At 34.3% G+C, this 20,856-nt stretch overlaps 1 protein-coding gene across 1 annotated transcript in view; it reads right to left on the bottom strand.

The window, feature by feature from the left end:
- LOC118746499 (verprolin-like) overlaps window positions 1-20,148 on the bottom strand; it is a 50,684-nt gene extending 30,536 nt beyond the window's left edge. Inside the window, exon 1 of the mRNA XM_036480346.1 lies at window positions 19,007-20,148. Within this exon, the coding sequence (XP_036336239.1) occupies window positions 19,007-19,893 (887 nt within the window). The 5' untranslated portion in view covers window positions 19,894-20,148. The remainder of the gene's footprint in view (window positions 1-19,006) is intronic.
- Between the last annotated feature and the right edge of the window lie 708 nt (window positions 20,149-20,856).

The raw sequence follows: 20,856 nt of genomic DNA, 5'->3' as shown, positions 1-20,856 counted from the left end.
TTTTGATTTTGAATAACAAAAAAGATTTTTTGTTTGTTTCAAATATTCAAATAATTACACCGTACGGCAAAATCGACTTTTTTCTGGGTATTGGTCTAAACCAATTTTTTTAAGAGATTGAGTCATAGGTAAAAAAGTAATTTCTCCGTTTTTCGAAGTTACCCTCCGAAATCGAGATATGGGCCTTTGATGTTCGAAATAGGACCTTTGGTAAAAAATTATATTTAATTATTGCATGTAAATAACTAAAACGCTAAAAATATAGCTCTTATTTAAGTGGTATATAACTTTTTCTGTGCAAACTTATATTACAGGTCCTACAAAGGGCCAAAGTTCTGGTCTTCGAAAAATTAAATTCCTTATATTTCAAACAATTTTGAACTGATTTTTATAAAATTTATATCGTTAGAAAGGTGATTAAACACCATTTCTTCTGATATGCTCATTCGTATACTTCGTATAAAAAAATTTTAGAAAAAACACATTTAAATGAAAATAATACCTTTTTTATATAAAAAAAAAACATTTTAAACAAAAAAATTACTAACGGATCTTTAAATTGTATCATTGAAAAGATGATTAAATCCCCTTTCTTCTGATACGGATATTTGTATACTTCGTACATAACAATTTGAGAAAAAAACACATTTAAAGAAAAAAATAAATTTTTTTTTAATATTGTAAACAAAAAAATTACTAACTGATTTTTAAAAAGTTAGTATCGTTGTAAAGGTGATTAAACCTTCTTTGTTCTGATATGCATATTGGTATGCTTCGTATATAATAATCCTAAAAAAAACATATTTTAAAAGAAAAAACACATTTTTTTATCCAAAAAATATTTGAAACAAAAAAATTGCGAGTCCAAACTATCTGGACTCATTCGATACATTTCTTTAAATTTTGCCGGGTGTTGAGATAGCTCATGGGAAACTACCGCCGAACTGTGCTTTATGTTCCTCACATTAAACGGGTGCACCCAATACTTTCTCCTATTATAAGCTCTTTTTTCTTTGTTGTAGCCACCAATATGCTACAGCAATGTCTTCATCGGATGAACTCATGGTATTAACGGAAAGGCGTTTGTGTAGCTATCACACCGCAAATGGTATCGCGTGTCGCATCGCATATCGTATCGCACTAATGTGCACTGCTCGCATTTCATATCGCATCGCGTATCGTATCGCATAATCGCATATCGAAGTATGCATAATCAGACCCTTAGAGTAGGGATTAGTGGCAGAACAGCTCGCGCGCAGGTGCGCGGGCAAGCAGGTGCGTGATGCGGGGTAAAAATTTAAAACCGAAAGGGTAAGCAATAGCCGTGTACGTGTATTAACCCATTTTATGCAATGTATATTGCCAAAGGCTATTATATTCAACTCTTTGTTTATAGAGGATCAATTTATAACTATATTTGTAGTCTATTTATTAAAAATAATTCAACATCATGGAATGCCGACCAATTTAATTTTTTTTATTAATAAATCAATAAAGTTTAAATTGATTATACATATGTAAAAAATAGTATGTGTAATTCATACTGGCGAACAATAACGTGTTAACGATCTTGCTTGCGCATGTGTTTCTAAATAAGCGCTGCTACTAGGCTCAGTCGGTAGAAAACCGTCATATAAGAAGGTTGTTTTGCGCGTGTATGTCCTTTTCTCCAAGCAAATTTCTTACGAAGAATTATTTGCGCAAGAACAACCCCTCCCTTTGAAAATTTGCGACCAACTGAACCAAGGATGACATCAGTGTTGCCAAACATGAGCTTTTCCTACCAAAACTGGTAGGTTTGTTCCAATTGGTAGGTTGGTAGGTTTGATTGGATTTTGGTAGGTTTCGGGACTACGAGTAATAGTTATTTGAGAAAAATAAAAAATATGTATCACCAAGGTAGGTAGGTAGGTTGTCGCGGTCGTCTATAAGACACACTTAGGCTCAGGGCCCATTGTGATGCCGCATGTTGGGTCAGCAACTCCCGATCCCTCCTAAAACCATTTTGAACTTTGAACGAATTTTAGAAGATCCCTGATTTCGACGCATCTAAGGTCCTCCAAGTTGTCGAAGAATTGCCTACCGAGAGTGGAGAGTCTTCGTCTAGATAGAGCAGGGCACTGGCACAACAGGTGGAGAATCGTTTCCTCCTCTTCTTCATCTTGACAACTTCTACATGTATCACCAAACATTTTAGCAATTTTTTTACATGAATATTTCACCGGTGCGTTCGTATAACGGTGGCCGCAAACATGATTCCTCAGTACAAACGTATACCCTTATTATTGCCAATATACAATACGAACATCCATATATACTTTTTGGCGTACTTGGACCAAGACTCCAGGAATGTCTGCCAATGGGCTTGTACCCAACCATATTCTTCGCAATCGAAGTCTGTGTTCGCGAATTTTATCGTAGAAAGCAAATAAGGCTAGAATAAATATTATGCCAGATATTCAGGCATCGTTAGACGCCTTACAGTCTTTTAAAACGACATCAAGGCTTGTGAACTCTTGAACCACCTGGGAGCCCACAATAGCGCACCGCTGTGGAGGGTTAAGGGACATGAAGGGTTTGAAGGCAACGACTGTTTTGCAAAGAGTGGAGCCCAAATGCGTTTGCATGGTTCCGAGCCTTTCTGCGATACAACTAAAGGATACACTGCAGACCTACTTAGGAGCTTTGTGGGCCGGTGAAGGAAACCCCAGAGTATATGTCCACGAAGCATAAATAGTAGATTGATGCACCTTGGAGAAGGATTGTCTTCTCCATCTACAATTTGGAACATGGCATCATCCAAAGTGCTGAGCTTTTTAAATAGCCTTTGGTTGGAGGGATTACAATTAGGATTTAGCACAATATATCTCCTTAGGTTGCAAGTCGGAGATACCCAACGTAATAATAATAATATAGTCACTTGACACGAATAAAGATGCTCGGGTGTTTTGACTGCGAAAAAGGATTCAACATCATTCCGGAAAAACTCTTTGTAGAATTCGTATACTCGCAAACATAGTTGACCGCGAAAATAAGTCTTCTTCGTCTTTCTTCTCCGTCAAAGAGGTTAACGCGTCTTTCTTTGCCCTCGCCTATATTAAGAGTACTTCTTCGCCGAAATTTTTTGTACGCGTCTTTTTTCGCTGTCAACTTTTGAGCTCGTGTCTTTATTCGGATCTAATGATGATATGTATGTATGTATGTACAGTAAAATGAATCGTTGTACGAAGTTAATTTGTTTTTATTGTACAAGGTGTGTTTTAGTTTTACTAAATGTTATGTTAGCTGTGTTTTTAATAAATTTGACATTGAAAAAAAATATTAAAACTCAAAAAACTGTTTGGTAGGTTTTGGTTGGTTATGGTAGGAAATTTTGGTAGGAAAAAAATGTGTCTGTGGCAACGCTGGATGACATGATATGAAACTCTCTCATTTTGCTTCCGAGGATCTAATTTAAACTCGTTTTATGGCAGCTCTGTAAAATAAAGTTGGACTGAACAGCTGACAAGCAAAATAGCGAGCTGCCACTAGATACGCACAAAATACACCGATTTCATTCCAATGGATTTCCTGCAAACACATTAAAAAATTATACTTAAAGATAGTGGTTTCAAGAAAAAGCATTTTATATGGTAATTTTTAACACCAAAAAATCAAGAAGATACTAAAAATCTAAAATATTTGCTTGTTTTGTTGAATAAAAAAATTCACAAAAATTTGCCCAATAAATCTCCCAATATGATTTTCGTTGCTGTGGCAATATTGGGGGATGTTATAAAAATTAACCTTTTCCCAGCGCTCTCACGAGAAAAGGAGTTTCGTATCATGTCATCCTTGGCTGAACGCTGACAATGCAAAAGTGAATTACAAAACAGACAGTGTTGCCACTTTGAAAATTATTACCAAAATTGGTAGAAAAAATTAGGGTTGGTAAAAGGTAAATTTTTTCTCATTTTGGTAGATTTTTGTTAAATTATTTTGTTTGAAAACTAAATAAAAGTTTAGTTCCGGTTTTATTTGTCTTAAAGCATAAACAGACGGCAGCATTGGTCCGGATCAACTCGGGAATTAACTGCAGTTGATCCGGATTAAGTCCCCCGTTTTCACTTTCCGTTGCGTGTTAAAATTTTCAAATCGAATTATTTAAATTATGCACCCATTACTAGGTCTCTTACTGAACTTAATAGAATGTTTAATAGCCTTGATCTTGATTTCGCCCATCCTAGATCTCTTTTTTATTTAAGCTGGAATCTAATTACTTTTAATTGTATGTTTATAAATTATTTCTAAGTCTTTTTGTACCTCTAGTCTGTAAGGTTTTGTAATCATAGACTTAAATAAAAAAATAAATATGAAATATGAAATCGTACTCCAATCAAAACTCATTTTACTGGAATCCTGAGCACCTTTTGATTCCCTAAATATTTTAAATGATTATTTAAATAGAGAGAAAAAATGGACAGGCATGTAAATACACACCATGATTGTTCACAAAAAAAAAACTAAAAATTAAAGGCCAGTTTTTATAAATGGCAATTATTAAAAAAAAAACAGTAAGAAAGTCTAAGTTCGGGTGGAGCCGAACTTTAAATACCCGGCGCAAGTATTAAATATATGTTTTTTCACCTTTCCGAAGGCTACCGCTAGATGGTAAGCTGGGGTGTATCAATTTTGAGTAAATTAGCGTCCTTAAATTTCGAAATATCGCAGTTTCAAGCATTTCTGAAATTTACCGTTATATGAAAAGCGGCCGTAATTTTAGTCCGATTTCAATAATCTTCAACGCTTTGCTTTTATGTCGCAAGCGCAATAACGTACCGAGTTTGGTACAAATTGGTAGAACGGTTACCGATATACATATATGTGATCATAAGTGGGCGGTGCCACGCCCATTTTCCAAAATTTTACCATAAACGTATTTCTTGGTAAAGAATTGTTGCAAGCGTCAATTTTGAATAAATTAGCTTTAATATTTACTGATTTATCGAAGATTCCGTATTTCTCAAAAATACCCTTATATGGACTGTGGGCGTGGTTATTGTCCGATTTTAAAAATTTTCGGCCGTTTGGTATGCTGTACCAAGCCCAACAACCGTGCCAAGTTTGGAAGAAATTGGTGCAGCGGTTACCAAGATATACACATGTAACCATAAGTGGGCGTGGCTACGCCCATTTCCCAAAAATTTATAATAATTTTATTTTTCGTCTAAAAATTATTGTAAATATCAATTTTCAGTGCATTATCTTCAGTAGTTACTAAAATATCGCCGTTTTCGTATTTCCGAAAATTACCGTTATATGGGAAGTGTGCGTGGTTACATTCCGATTTCGCCCATTTTCAATACCAACCTACCTTGGATTAACGGAAACCTACATACCAAATTTCGTTGAGATATCTCGATTTTTGCTCGAGTTATCGTATACACGGACGGACGGACAGACGGACAGACGGACGGACAGACAGACATGGCTTAATCGATTTCTCTATTCATTCTGAGCATTTATGTATACATTTGTCTATATCTATCTCGATTCGTTTTGGCTGTTACAAACAACTGTTATGTGAACAAAATTAATATACCCTTGTGCACAAGTGCGCTCGGGTATAAAAAAAAAACAAAAGACCGGCGACGATATAACTGCATACCCAAAATTGTTGTAAAAATTCAGAGTAAAAAGCTCGAAATTTAGACGATTTTTTTAATGGGTTTGTAGAGATGCCATTAATATGATCTCAAATACCATATCATTAGTTAAATACAAAGTTTGTTAATAAATAATTTTAATTTCTATAGCAATAATTAAAAAATGGAACAAAACTTTAACTTTTGTTAAAAGAACTAAAAAAAGTTATTGGTAGATATTTTCCAGATTTGGTGGATTTTTTTCAAGTGGATGGTAAATATTTATTTTCGGAAGTGGCAATCCTGAAAACAGATAATATGCGCGCAAGCAAATCGGTACTCACCACCAGTGTTGCCATTTCTGTTTCTGCCGTTCCGCCAGATTAATAAACAAAAATCGCTAGAATCCTACTAAATCATTTAAATTCTGTAAAGTCTTATGAAAAAAAAGTTTATTTTATAATTTAGCAGTTAAACTTTATTTGATAAACTTAGAAATCATATGTTTATAAAAAATCATCAGTTTTTTAACAAAAACAAAACTGGAACTTCGTTATATAAAGTATAAAAATTTGTCATAAGAATGTCGAATTAAAATTATCAAATCATCAAAAATATATAGATATGCATACATGCAGCTTTTTCATGTTAGCTGAGCCGAAGATACCTAAAAATATTCGACAACTATATAATACTATTAGAATATCTTTCCCGCCATGTTCAGTGCTTATTTAGTGCATTTTAATCTGGATACGAAAATCTTTTTATACACATAAGTATCTACATACATATGTGTATAAATGCATTGCTTCAAATAAAATATATATTTTGATTGAATTAAAGTGAACATTCAATTGGTTCTATAAAAGTTTAGAATCGTTATTAGTGCGTTACTATTTATTTTGGTTTTTGATAAATACAACAATACATCTATCTTGGACCGATCACTAATGTAGTATATATGCATATTAAATTTTACTGAAAAACATTTTTTGATGTTTTGATTTGTCCCAAGTCAAACAAATTTTCTTAAGTTATTATGAATGGATAAAACAGACCTCTTCTTTGAAATCTGTACTAGAATTGAACATTTTAATAGTATCTACTTCAAGTGCTTATCAATACTTTACGACACGCACATATTAACAACATTGGCCATTTACCTTAAAGTTATTTAATTTTAATTATTTGTCTACAAAATTCGGTTTATACTTTAACAAAACCCGTATAAATCCAAGGTTCAATCTTTACGCAACATTAAAAAAATCAACAAACTTTCGTAAAATTGTCGACCTTTTTAATTAGATTTCCTAGAAATACATATTTTGAGTATGCAGTTTTGTAGCTCGTTCAATTGATCAATTTAAATAAAGTGCAAGTTTCAAATAACTGCGACTTATCGTTGATTTTTAACAGACTTCCAAAACTTTGGACCACGTCAACCGATTTCGATAATTCTTTTTGCAACCTTTTTCGGAAAGGTAGTGTCTCAGAGGTGGTCCCATACTAATCTGGTTTAGATCAGATCATTGGATCATGAAATATATATATATATATTTTTTTTTATCGTTTTTTTTTTTTTGCTAAAAATTACTTGTTAATATATATATTTTTTTTTTGATGGAGGTGTTGCTCATTTTCTTCATTAAAAAAATCGTCGAGCATACTTAGATAATAGGAGAAAAATTACCGACATTATCAAAAAATACCACACATCAATGGTAAATCCTAGCTACTTTAAACCTGCACTTTATTATACTAAAATTGAATGAGCTAAAAAGCTGAATAATATTAAAAAATCATAAAAATTTAAATAGAAAGCTCGAAATTTTTACGAAAGTTTGTCAGTTTTTTTAACGTTGTTCACAGATTTAAACTTATTTTCATACAGTTTTTGTTAAATAATAATATAAAAATGGGAGCATTTCAAATTGGCGTCAGTTGACACAGAGAGAAATGACTGGCGTGTTTTAACGAGCTCAGCCAAAATTGCTCAGGCGGTTACTGCGCCAAATAAGAAGAAGATACAAATGATAAATTTAGATTCGCCAGGAATAACAAAGAAAACATTCGATTAATTCATATCCTTAGCTCTCGATTATTCAAAAAAAGGGAAAAAAGCCCATGGGCGTTATTTCCATTACGAAGGGGAAATAGCGCCCACCAATAAAAGGCAATGAAGCCCGAGGGTAATATTTCTAAAAAAAAGGAAAATAACGCCCGCTTGATTTATTTCATAAAAAAAGAAATAAAGCCCGTGAATAGTATTTTCTCCGAGTAAAAGGCAGAATAACATAAATCAGCCGTGGTCGAGTGGTTTGTGTAACATCAAGGCACACACCGCCTGCATATCGGAGGAGAAGCTCGGCCAATCATTTTAAACTTTGCGCAGATTGCTTTGCAGAGCACAGTAGGCGTACTAATCTAAATGGTAATACAAGCATTTTGTGTCCAATGCACCGTCAGATTATTCGACAATCGACGAAAGTATTTATTTATCGTTTTACTTTTTGATATTCCTTGTTTTGCTGAAAATTTGAATTATTTAATTTTCATGCACATGTACATATGTACATACATACATATGTATTAAATATATGCATTGAAATTTGTTAATTTCAATTTCTTCGTATAATAAAGGAAACCAAATATTTAGTTTATTGTTATCATATTAGTTAGTTTTTATTTAGAGCAGGGGGTTTTGGATGTACATATTCTAAAATGGAGACAAGAGCCACAATAAAGATGAAATAACGCCTTATTTTAGGAAATAAAGCCCGCGGGCGTTATTGCTATATCGAAAGGGAAATAATGCCGGCAAAAGGCAATAAAGCCCGCAAGCCTAATTTCTTTCTCGAAAAGGCAACAAAGCCCGCGGGCTTTATTTCTTTTTTTTTTTAAGAAATAAATCCCATGGGCTGAGCCAATTTGGCTGGCAGACACGAAAACAGAAATTTCTTCGAAATCTCCATACCAGTAAAATTACTATTTATTTGCTATCTCCACATATTTGGATCCTCGCTATAATCATTCATTTTTTAAACCAGTTACAGAAGAAAAACTTACAAATTAAATACACCGAGGTAAAAAATAGTAAAATCAAACAAAAACGTCTTTGATCTTACTAAAAACGTAAATGAACGTACTGTATAGCGGTAGATATTCAATTTATACACATATTAAAATTAAGCATATTGCACTTCATGGATGGCGTTTTGCACTGCATAAGAAATTCGAACCATGTCCCTCTGGAAATCAACAAATTGTGGTAAGCATATTTGCGCACTCAGCTACAGCTAAGGTTGCCAGACGTACTGATTTTATCAGTACAGTACTGATTTTTCAACTCTTGTACTGATTTTATCCATTTCTTCAATCAGTACGCTAATGTCCTGATTTTTCAAAATTTGTACTGATTTGTACTGAATTTCCAATTCAAACAAAACTCTTTAGGATTTTCTTAAGGTTTTCACATAACGTAGGAACTTCCTTAAACTGTACTGTTAAAAGTAAGAAGAAAATAATTTAATTATAGTTTACATGTTTTAGATAATGTTTGATATGCCCAAGAAATTAATACAACAAAAAGATCAATCGTTTTATGAGTATATCATCGGGTCGTTACGTACCAGTTACGTTAATATGATGGAGCCAAAGAACGTAAATCTATTGATTCACGTTGTTTGATGGAGCTTAAATTATTTACAAAGAAGGCTGACATTTTTTGTCGAGTGTGGTTAGTTATCTCGAAAATAACTTTCAGTTTGATAACAACAAATTTGAATATTCGAATGGCTTTTGCCTATAACTTACAATTCTTTTTTTTTCAATTTAATGACATTGTAAAAGAGTTTTGTATAAAAGTCATAGAGCTGACTACTCTTTTTAGCGAATTCTTAGTCTTTCAAAGTGTTTGCATAGTTGAAAAAATTATTTCAGCCATGAGAAAATATAGGTGAAGTCCTTAAAAAGTGGAACTTTTTCACAGTTTAAAAGAGTATTTAATTTTGGTTTTTTCAATACCACACTCACACGAAGCAATTGAGAGGATCTTAAGTACAAAGTTTGTTTCCTGGCGCAAGGAGAGAAACCGGCTTCTAACTAAAATTTTTGAAAGTGAGCTTCAAATTAAAAGTAATTTTAAGATCAAATGTATAGAATTCTTGGACTATTTAAACACTGAAAATATGAATGATCTCATTATTGCTATTCGATAATGTCATAAATATGAAATAATTTATTATTTATAACTTATTAATTAAAATGAATAACACTTTTATTTTTTATGAACCATATTTTATTTATATACCAATTTATTGTTAAAAAGATGAACTCTGGCGTTTTAAAGTATTTTCTGTTACTTAGATTCATAATTTTGCTTTGAATAAAAATGTACTGAAAAGTACTGATTTTTTAGCATGAAAAAGTCTAACGTACTCGCATGAAAAATCTGGCAACCCTAGCTACAGCCAGACATGTAAACGTGCTTTCAAATGTTGAGTTTGAATCAACACCACAGCACGCGATTAGTGCTTTTGTACAGATAAACATGTACTATATACCCTACAGGAGATTTCTCTAGCCCAAAAATAGTTCAAGATGCGTATCCTTTTCAACAACGCTAGTTCCCGCTCAATCTCCGAACAATGGCTTCAACTGTCTACTTTTTAATGGAGGTGTCATTGGCGGTGGACAGTTGCCCCATAATCATTCCAATATTCAGAGATAAACTAAACGAAAAATCTCGTCCGTTGAAGATTGTTGTGGCCGAGCGACCCGGGAGCCGATGTTGCTTAAACAACCACAACGCAGTACTTTGTTCGTGCCCGTTGATTCATGCAAAGATGAACGAATCGTGGTTAGGATTTGACTTTTTTTTACACTTCATCTGCCAGCAGAAATCAGAATTTTTTGAGTGTTTTCGTCTTGTTCTGTTAAAAACTATCTCAGAACTAGTAACTTTCTATCATGGGGACAATTGCGCACTGCAGGAGATTTCTATAATTCACAAATAGTTCAAAATGCATTCATTTTTGAAGTGAAACTTCTTTAGCGGTTGGTTGGTTGGGAATAAATTGGCAAATTCATAGGAAATTGCACATGAAAATGATGCAACGGAAATGGTGCAACGGTTAAAAGGTTAAAGAATAACACTTAGAAAAAGACCAATACAAGAATGGAAGTAAAGGTGAGTACGTACATAGATAAAGAAAAGGATAAAGGCAAAGGTAGAATAAAAACAGAAACAAAGATGCGTAAAGATAAAGGCAAAAACGAAGACCAAGGTAAATTCAAACATATATAAGGGCAAACGTGGAGGGGAATATGTAGATGAAGAAAATGATAAACATAAAAGTAAAGCCAAAAAGGAGGACAAGGATACTTATAAAAGTAAAGATGAAGATAGGGGAAGAAAGATTAAAATAAAGGTAACTAAAGAGGAAAGGATATAGAGAAAGACACAGAGACTCAATCTGGGAACTATATTGGAATTTTAGAGATTTTCGGGATTCTCGGGACTTATCGATAAAATAGTCGATGTTTTTATCGGTTTTGTTATCGATATTGTTATCAATTTTGCTATAGATATTTTCGGAATCTTAAGATATAATTAGCGATATTTTTATCGATTTTGATATCGATTTTGTTAGCGATATTTTCAACTATTTTGTTAGCGATATTTTTTATCGATTTTGTTATCGATATTTTTGTCGATTTTGTTATCGATATATTTATCGATTTTGTTATCGGTATTTTCATTGATTTTGTTATCGATATTTATCGATTTTGTTATCGACACATCGATATTTATCGATTTTGTTATCGATATGTATCTATTCTGTTATCGATATTTATCGATATTTATCTATTTTGTTATCGATATTTATCGATTTTGATATCGATATACATCGATTTTTTTATTAGAATAATATAAGTGTAATTACATAGAAAAAAGATAAAATATAACTTTAATCACAAGCAGATAAACATATGTATATATGTATGTATATTGGTTATGTGACAAAATAGATACATATGTATGTAACGTAAGTTTCACTTCTTCAGTGTGGCCCAGGCGCACTTACTTTTTTCCATAACTCTAGTTCCCGCTCAATCAGGAGGTGTCATTGGCAGTGGACAGTTGCCCCATAAGCATTTCAATGTACCAACATAGTTCAGAGACAGTTACCTATAAACATTCCTATGTAGACAGGTTAGAAAATAAACTAAACTAAAATCTCCTTCGTTGACGAATGTTGTAGCCGAGCGACCCGTGAACCGATGTTGCTTAAACAATAGCCCTGTTCGCACTACGCACTATCCAGTAAATCCAGTACTAATTTTAATGGTTTTTTACTGGATGTCGTTTTCGTACGCAAAAACTTGAAAGAAACTAGCAAAGGAGGGGAAATTGAGAGAGCAAAAATGACAGCTGAACTTGCAAGTTTTACTGGATTTTTACTGGATAAATTTTTACTAGCAACTATTTGCTAGTAAAAAAACAGCTGATGGCATGATGCTGAATGTAATTCACATTACCAAAGTAATTGTTTGTGGTGCTTTCAGAGTTGCAATTGACAAAATAAACCCATTTAAATATATAATAAGATGGAAAATACTAGTTTTCTAAGAAAATTGCATCGCAAAATAACAAATAAATCAGCTGTTCATAAAACTAGCAACTTCTTGCTGGTTTTGCGTTTTCGTACTTTCTTACTTTCACTCATTGGGAGTAAATATTGACTTACTCTCCGAAATTTGGTTACTGGCGAATTACTGGATATTTTTTGCTGGAGAATACGAAAACACAGCTAATAACAACGCAATACTCTGTTTGTGCACGTCGGTGCTTGCACAGATGAACGAATCGTGGTGAGATTTGAATTTTTCGCCTTCTTCTGCCAGCAGAAATCGGTATTTTTTAAGTATTCGTGTACCTTACCGCATAACGATTTAAAAATCGGATAGCAAATAAGAAAAAAAAAAGCGATTTAACGATTTTTAGCGGGTGCATAAAAAAAAATTATACACCCAAAAAATTTTCTCGAAATAAGTATTCAAATAAAACTGACACACGCTAAACTTTTTTTCTTGATACGCCTTACTGTACATACATACGTTTCTGCCGCACACTTCAGTGGAAGAACGCATCGTCAAAACATCCGAAAATGGAATCGGTAAACGGACAAAAATCCGCATTTCATTCACTTCTTTCCACTTTCGGATCAATTTTCAGCTTTTTTGCTGGCTGGGTTAATATCTGTCATTTTATTTACGAAATAAGTACATTGGCATCATATCAAAATCAAGATTAAAAAATTCTTGGCTAATTTTTCTACGGCTAGGGCTCGATATGTACCTCATGTAAGTAATTAAATAAATAAAATGTTGTGTAGTTTGGAGCGGAGCTAGAGCGGATCAATGAAAAAAAACCTTTGCTTCGAAGCCCTGGCTACATGTTCTCAAAGAGTGAAATTCTTTGGAAAAAGCTTTTAAAAAAACCTGCAACATCTTATCATTTTGCATTTAAATACTAGTGGAATTCGCGCTTCTTTGTATTCTCTGTATCCTGCGTAAGAGTAACTGGTAGTGCGTGTGGTTCTTGTTGCATGTGTATTTGATGTACCGCCACCGACAACAAATCACACGCTCATGCAGTTACAATGACACAACATACAACGAATACACGGAAGAGTGAATTCCCCTACGGTTTTTACAAGTTGCATTTTGGAAGTGCGGAGAAAGAAGAAGAATGAGATCACCTTTTGAGGAAATGGTAGTAGAAATGCACGAAAAGTATAGAATTAGCAGTGAAATAAATATTATAAATTCTTACCAATTTCAAAAAGAAAATGTGTTTACTAATAATTAATTTAATTTTCGTTCTATGTATCGGTATTAAACTGCAATTTTTATGTAAATACATTCATAAATATCATTTATTACAATTATTTTTAAGTAAAAATATGCGAAAATAAATACACGATTCCAATAATTCCCAACAAAATCCATACGCGCATTCAGAAGAAAAACGTATTTTTTTGGGAGCGGAAGCCATACCAACACGCGCAGCCGAATTCCCTGAATTTGCGACAACAACAAAACAACAGGCCGGTACAATTAATTAGGCTAAGCAATTAAGTTAGCCGGTAAGTGAAATTTTTGTAATAAGTCAGCCTTGAAAAAGAGCTCATTCAAATTGGTCACCTGACCAATAAAACGTCTTTTTTAATTTCTCCGTGAAACAAAATCGTTAACTTACACACTCAGATGTGAACAATCAAATACATACGTACGTAATAAGTTTTTGTATGAAAATATTATTTTAAATACGATCATTTTTAAACGTAAATCAAATATAAAGTATTCATTTTTACTATGCATTATTTCCCTCAGTGTACAAGCCTAACTTCGAAAAGCTTTAAAAATCCATAAACAGGTAAGGAAAAGTCCTCGGATTAGCACAAACTCTAAGTATATCGATGGCTGAGTGGAAGATCGAACTATCTCGGCAGCCAGTTTGAAAACGCTCTATCTCAAAAAACTTTTCAAGAACGCCCTATTTCAGAATTCGTTTCAAAAACGCCTTATCTCAGCTGCCGATTCAAAAACGCCCTATATCAGCATATTTTCAATACATTTTGAAGTGAGATAGGACGTTTTTGAACCGAATTTTGAAATAGGGTGTTTTTCAATTAAATTCTGAAATAGGACGTTCTTGAAAAGATTTTTGAGATACAGCGTTTTCGAACTGGCTGCCGAGATAGGTCGATCTTCCACTCAGCCATCGATATGTATGTATATAAAAATGCGTCAGTTGAGAAATTCGGCTTTACTTTCTGAATTAATAAAATATGAGGTAAAAAATAATAACTTATCCTTTTCTACTTTACCGCGCCATTTAATTTTGAATTAAGGTATCCACACACCTATGCGATTCTGTCGGTGCGAATCTGTTACAACAATGCCGACCATAGTTTTAACTGAGGAACCACACACTTATGCGATTTTGCTGCAGCGATTTATTCAAACATTCACAGTTCTTCTTTTGGTCGTGCCGAAATCGCAGACTCCGCGTTTTGAGAACGAAAAAGGTCAATAGAAGGATTTTACAATATTAAAACAAAATTGAACGTAAGAAAACAAAACATATTTGATGTAGAAAAGTTAGGAATTTTATTTTTTTTTTAATATTTTTTGTTTGTCTATAAGTAAATTGACAGATTTTACTGCGATCGCACAGATGTATGCGTACTTCCATTTTCGAAGCAGTAACGTTTGTAGCATCAAAAACGGTGCGGATTCGTTGCGACAGAATCAAAGAAATTTTCAAAAAGTCGGATGTGGGAGTGGCGCTTAAAAAGGGTCAAATGGCCCCTTTAGTCGTACAACGGAAACACGGACACTAACTGCAAGGTCAAATATTGTTATCGACGCGATCCATAACATATAACATGTATTTATTTAGTTTAAATACCGTTTTACATAAAAAATCTTAAGATTTTTTACTTTATATTACAAATTTTTATTTTACGGGAAAATATTATTTTATATTGAACACAGCGACGCAGCAGAAATTTTTTAATAAAAACACTCACTTATCCCCTAATGTTATCGAGATCATTATGAAAGAAATGTAGATTGTTGAACATCCCTTTATTTAGTGCATTTAATTTTCCAACATCTGGTTGCGCCTTTCTGTTCAGCATTAGAGCCATCTTGATTTGTTTGATTGTTTACTTTGTTGAAAAAAATTAGTGAAATTATTAAACACGTTTTATATTGTTAAAAAAATGCATTTAATGTATACAAAATACACGCGAACATTGCAAAGATCGTATGCCTATGAAAATATAAGTGATAAGTGCTCTTTTTGTATGAAAATTTGCTGGTTAAACTGCAAAGAATTTAACAACAAATTATGTAGTTAAACACTATTACTAATAAATTGTAAAGAGTGACAAATAATGTATATATACGTTGCTTAACATCCCCAGCAAGTTTCATAAGAAAATTCATCATAGTTTTGCTAAGACATCCAAAAGGTGATGTAATGGAAAGGCAACCCCGTGGCAGCTGTCTTGCTCCCACCTCTCCCTTAGCCTCGAAACAATGTTCCTGCTTTCGCAGATATTAAGTAATAATGTTTTCGTTGTCAATTCATGCAACTTTTTTAAAAGTTGCAACGGAAGATCCTAAATTTGCTTATTGTTTTTAAATGTACAATTTCTTTAATTAAAGTAATAGAAACGTCCACATCGTAAGTTTCACACAACGATGCTACTTTCTTTTGCAGAGTTTTTTCCTTTAGCTTAAGATATTTAGAAAAAAATTTTCGATTAGAGTTTCATGAAAAAATCAAATCGTGTGGTCATATTTCCAATAAGCTAGTCCAACAGGACGTAGAAGACCTCTACTCCTGGAACATATTTGAATAACCAACATTTCCATCTACATGCAGAAGCAAATATTTAATATCTTCAAATAAACGCTTTATATTGGCATATGTTTGGACATATTATGCAATGACGAATCAATATTTTCTTGTAAAATCTACCGCCTTCAGGACTAGAACTGACTGTTATATGAGTTTTGCACAATCCCAAATAATGTTATAACTTCTGAAAAGCATTCAATATAAATGATGTACAGTTTTCAGAAACAGTTTCACAAGGTATGAGAATATTCCATTTATAAGAGATATTTTCTTTTCTTTCTTTAAATACAATTTAATTTTTTTATTGCATGTTTTATCATATTCGCATTATGAAAAATTTTTAATTTTTTTCCAATTTTATTTCTTTTGTCTGGCCTCTAAAATTCAGCCACGCCCGGATCAATTTACCCCGCTTACCTCCACGCACTACGGGCCTGTTGAAACCATATTCAAAAGTTAACAAAATCTGATGTTTGTATTAAACACTTGATTACTAATTGATCGAAATTGAATCGAGCAATAATTTAAACTTTATTAATAATGTCTATCTAATTATACATATTTTGGTGCTCACACTTTGCTAAGTGTTTAGCCAATTGTGTGGTGTGCGTCTTCTCGAAATTTCTTCATATAATTTTCTCTTAATAAAATTAACTAGTGAACCCGCATGGCGGTAAAACGCCCAAAGTTGAGTTTCGAAAACTCAAAAAATATTCCAAATGTTAGTAGAGTTATAAGCGATCCGGGTGCCATATTTGTCCTAAATTCGTGCAGCCGTTTCTGAGTGAAGAGAAGTCATGCACTATAATTTTACTTTCATAAAATTTCAAACCACCCTATACCTACGAAAAAACTTCTTTATTAAAAAAACTAAAACTTTATCACACATCTACGGATGTTCCAAATATAAATAAATAAATAAAATAATAAATAAATATAATATAAATATTCCAAATCTTAGTCAGAGTTATAAGAGATCCGAGTGCCATATTTCATCAAAACCGTTCAGCCGTTTCTAATAAAGAGCAGTCTCGCATAATGCATGGTTTTATTTTCATCGAATTTCAAATCACCCTATATCGATGCAAAAAGTTCTTAAATAAAAAAATAAAATCTTATCACACATCTACAGGCTAAGGTCTTTAATTTAACCTCTCATTTTTGAAATTCATTTTCAAAAGTATTCTCAAACTAACATCGTCTTAAATCTCTTTAGTCTGACATTGTGATATACATGCATTTAAATAAACTGTTGAATAAATTTGAATTTGATTGTTCGAACACATGGCTTCCCTCCTAAATAAAGGTCAGGAATAAAGGGTTTTCAAACCCATTTCGATTGATATCCTTCTTCTTCTTCTTAATTGGCGCTGTAACCGCCTAAGCGAGTTTGGCCGAGTAAAAAACAGCACGCCAGTCATTTCTCTTCTGTGCTAACTGACGCCAATTGAAAATGCCAAGTGAAGCCAAGTCCTTCTCCACCTGGTCTTTCCAACGCAGAGGAGGCCTTCCTCTTCCGCGGCCCGCGTTGAATATTTTCAGAGCAGGAGCGTTTCTGTCCATCCGAACGACATGGCCAAGCCAGCGGAGCCGCTGAATTTTAATTCGCTGCACTATGTCTATATCGTTGTAATCGTTTCTTCGATTGATATCCACCTTTTAATAATTCATCCAACTTATTGAATAATTTGTATGTATCTTCTTAAACACGTGAGAACCCTGTACAAACTTTCAAATTCTTCAATCCAAAAATTTCTTAACATTCTTTCACTTGACTACGGTATTTTCATATTTCATATACTTTTTGTATTAGTTCATTGAGTTAGACCTTTCAAACAGGTGGCAGTCACTCTTCAACATATTTTCAAGTTTAATCCTCGTTAACTCTCTTTCGACGGACATTGCGATACATATTTTAATTAACTGATGAATTACATAAGTGGACTTTGATTTTCCAAACATGTCGAAACCCCTTCATTATACAGTTCTCAAATAAAAATGTTTCGAACCCCCTGCGATTGATACCCATATTTTAATAATTTATATAACTTAACAAAAATTTTAATTTAACTTGTTTAACAGGTGGCAACCCTCTTCCAACATCCCAAAAATATTCTTAGCGTTAAAACTAAAGATTTCTTAACACTCCTTCATTGGACATCCATATTTTGATGTTTCATATAACTTGTGTATAAGTAACCTAAGTTCAACATTTCAATCAGGTGGCAACCCTCTTCAAAATATGTTCAAACTACTACTTTCTGAAACCCCTTTCGTTTGGCACCCATATTGTGATACATGTTTCTCTTACCTAATATGATTTTTTAAACAGGTGGCAGCCCTCCTATAGTATAGTTAAGAAACAAAGCTTTTCAGAACCAATTAGGTTGATACCCAGTTTGAAATAATTGATTTATTTATTTAAACTTTGTGCAAAACTCAAGAAAATTCGATAAATTTGCACACTAATTTGCAACTTTGTATTCAGTATGAAGTTTATAGTCTATTCAATTTTAGTATGACAAAATGCAAGTTTAAAGTTGCTAGAAAATAATTGTCGAATATACATACATACTTTGTATGGAAGAACTTGCGTGAAAAAAATTACCAAAAATCAACGCGATTTTCTGGCGACTTCAATCTTGCACTTTGTAAATTTGAATGGGCTATAAACGTGCATACTTAGAAATTTTCTAAAAAATCTGAATAAAAAGTTGCAAATTAGTGTTCAAATTTAATGAATTCTCCTGAGTTTTGCACAAAGTTTAAAAATCTTATTATTATGTTTTGTTGGGTAGAATGAACATTATTTTTATAAAGAAATATCGAAAATAAATTAGAATAAAAAACTTTGCATATATTGCGAAAAATCCACTGTGCCAATACTTCTCTTCGGCACTGTATATAGATTTGAAAACTAGCATCATCATGTCTGGGTACTCACCTCGACATGCCATCAGGACTTGGCGTGCCATACTCGCGGGAGTCTCTTATCCGTTGAAGGGTCTCCTGTTCACTTATGCCGGCGGCTATGGCCTGATCCAGCTCTGCATTATCGCGTTCATAATGAAATGCCGCTAACCGATCCTCTGTAAACGGTTTCGAAGCACTATTTTCCAACGCTTCGTCGTTGTTCTGATTTTTAGCCAACAACGCCTCGATGCAAAAGGACTTTCTCGGCTGACTCTGAGCCGTCACTGTAGTGGTTACTGGTGGCGAATCGGATGCATTCTGCTGCGCTAACATAACGTTACTAAGCGGCAGACGAGGCATGGGATAGCAGCCATTGACCAAGGCGGGATGGCCGACGGGCAACGCACTCGGCGTGAATGCATCGTACAAGCGTGACGCTGAAATTGCTGACGGTGGTTGCGGCGCTTGTGTGACGGAAGCTGGGAAGATGCGTTGATCGCGCAAACTGTTGGCTGCTGTGGTGGTAGCCATGGGCGCGAGGTGTGGTAGAGCGGGTATTGGAGCTACAATTAGCGGCAAGGCCGCACTGGATGTGGGGGGTAGATGTAAAACGGGATGATTGCTTTCGCGCTGTGGACTTGTATTTATGACATATCCACTTGGTGGAGAGTTCGTGGCGGACCGCGGCGAGTTAGATGAACTGGTTGGACTGGAATGGACGGGCGATCGAGGCGACAGCGTGGAGCAAGTGTTATTATCGTTCTGGCAATCGCTGCGTTGTGGCGATGGGTTTCGCTGCAGTTTTTGCTGTTGCGCGGCAGCAATGTGATTTAGGAAATGCGAAATTTGTTGCTGCTGTTGTTGATGCGTTTGCTGCTGTTGCAGTGTTGGAGGCTGTGACACTTGTACACTGGACATTTTGTTTTAATTCACTAAATTAGCATCCAACGTCTACATAGAAAAGTTTCAGATTTGGATTTTTTTTTTTTGCTTATTTTACATTCACTTTAATATTAATTGGGTATCACTTAGAAGTATCTATGTATTTTCTGCACTGATTTTTCTGGGCAAAATTTTTAAATGCGTAGATTATCAGTCACTCTGCTCGTTTCGTAGTCATTAGAAGTCGTTTTCCGGCGAACTTAAACCATTTTAACGTTTAACCGTGGCGAGTATACGTTACCAACTGTGCAATTGCACTCAACAATTGCGTATCATATACCTCGATGTGATAATTGAACGTAATCAGCGCCCGTTTGCTTGGCTGCCGGCTGCACCACACCTTTCACACCCTGCAACATTCAACCATGGGCACTCTTTCCTCGCTTACTCTCTCGCCGCTCTCTCTTACTCTCTGCCAGCAACACGCACACACACCAATGCCTGCAGCAGCTTCATTGTTAAAGCCACACAGTGGATTCGTGTACTATATCAAAGATGGAGGAGACTTTCTGTGATTGGCATCTCGTTCTAGCAATTGTTGTGCAAAAGTGAGAGCACACCGCTATTGGGGCGTGTTTGTAGCGGTTAAAATGTCGACTGGCATCAATGCCTATTGTGTGGGCGTGGCTGATTGTAACTGCGCTTCGTTGTACTTTCCACCATGGCTTCGTCGGACTTTCCACCATGGCTTCGAAGCTTCGTTCATAATGGAGTAGGGGGTTGAGTTTTAACGTTTTAATTTTTTTGGAGTAATAGATTGCAAATTGTCGAAATTGTTGGAAAAACGAGGGATAATTACCATCATTATAGAGTGTAGCCGCAGTTGGTATAGCATCGAAGGGCGAAAGCAATGTAGGTATTATGCCTAGCGGTAACCTGCAAATGCCGCCTGTCGCCATCATTAAGTTTCTCATCATCGTCATTAGTTTGGAATAGCGA

Source organism: Rhagoletis pomonella, unplaced genomic scaffold (assembly GCF_013731165.1).
Source record: "Rhagoletis pomonella isolate Grant_MI unplaced genomic scaffold, Rhpom_1.0 Rhpom_scaffold_00010, whole genome shotgun sequence".
Classification (NCBI taxonomy): domain Eukaryota; kingdom Metazoa; phylum Arthropoda; class Insecta; order Diptera; family Tephritidae; genus Rhagoletis; species Rhagoletis pomonella.
The sequence above is the reverse complement of the archived record's forward strand: the minus strand, read 5'-3'. Positions and strand labels throughout refer to the sequence as shown.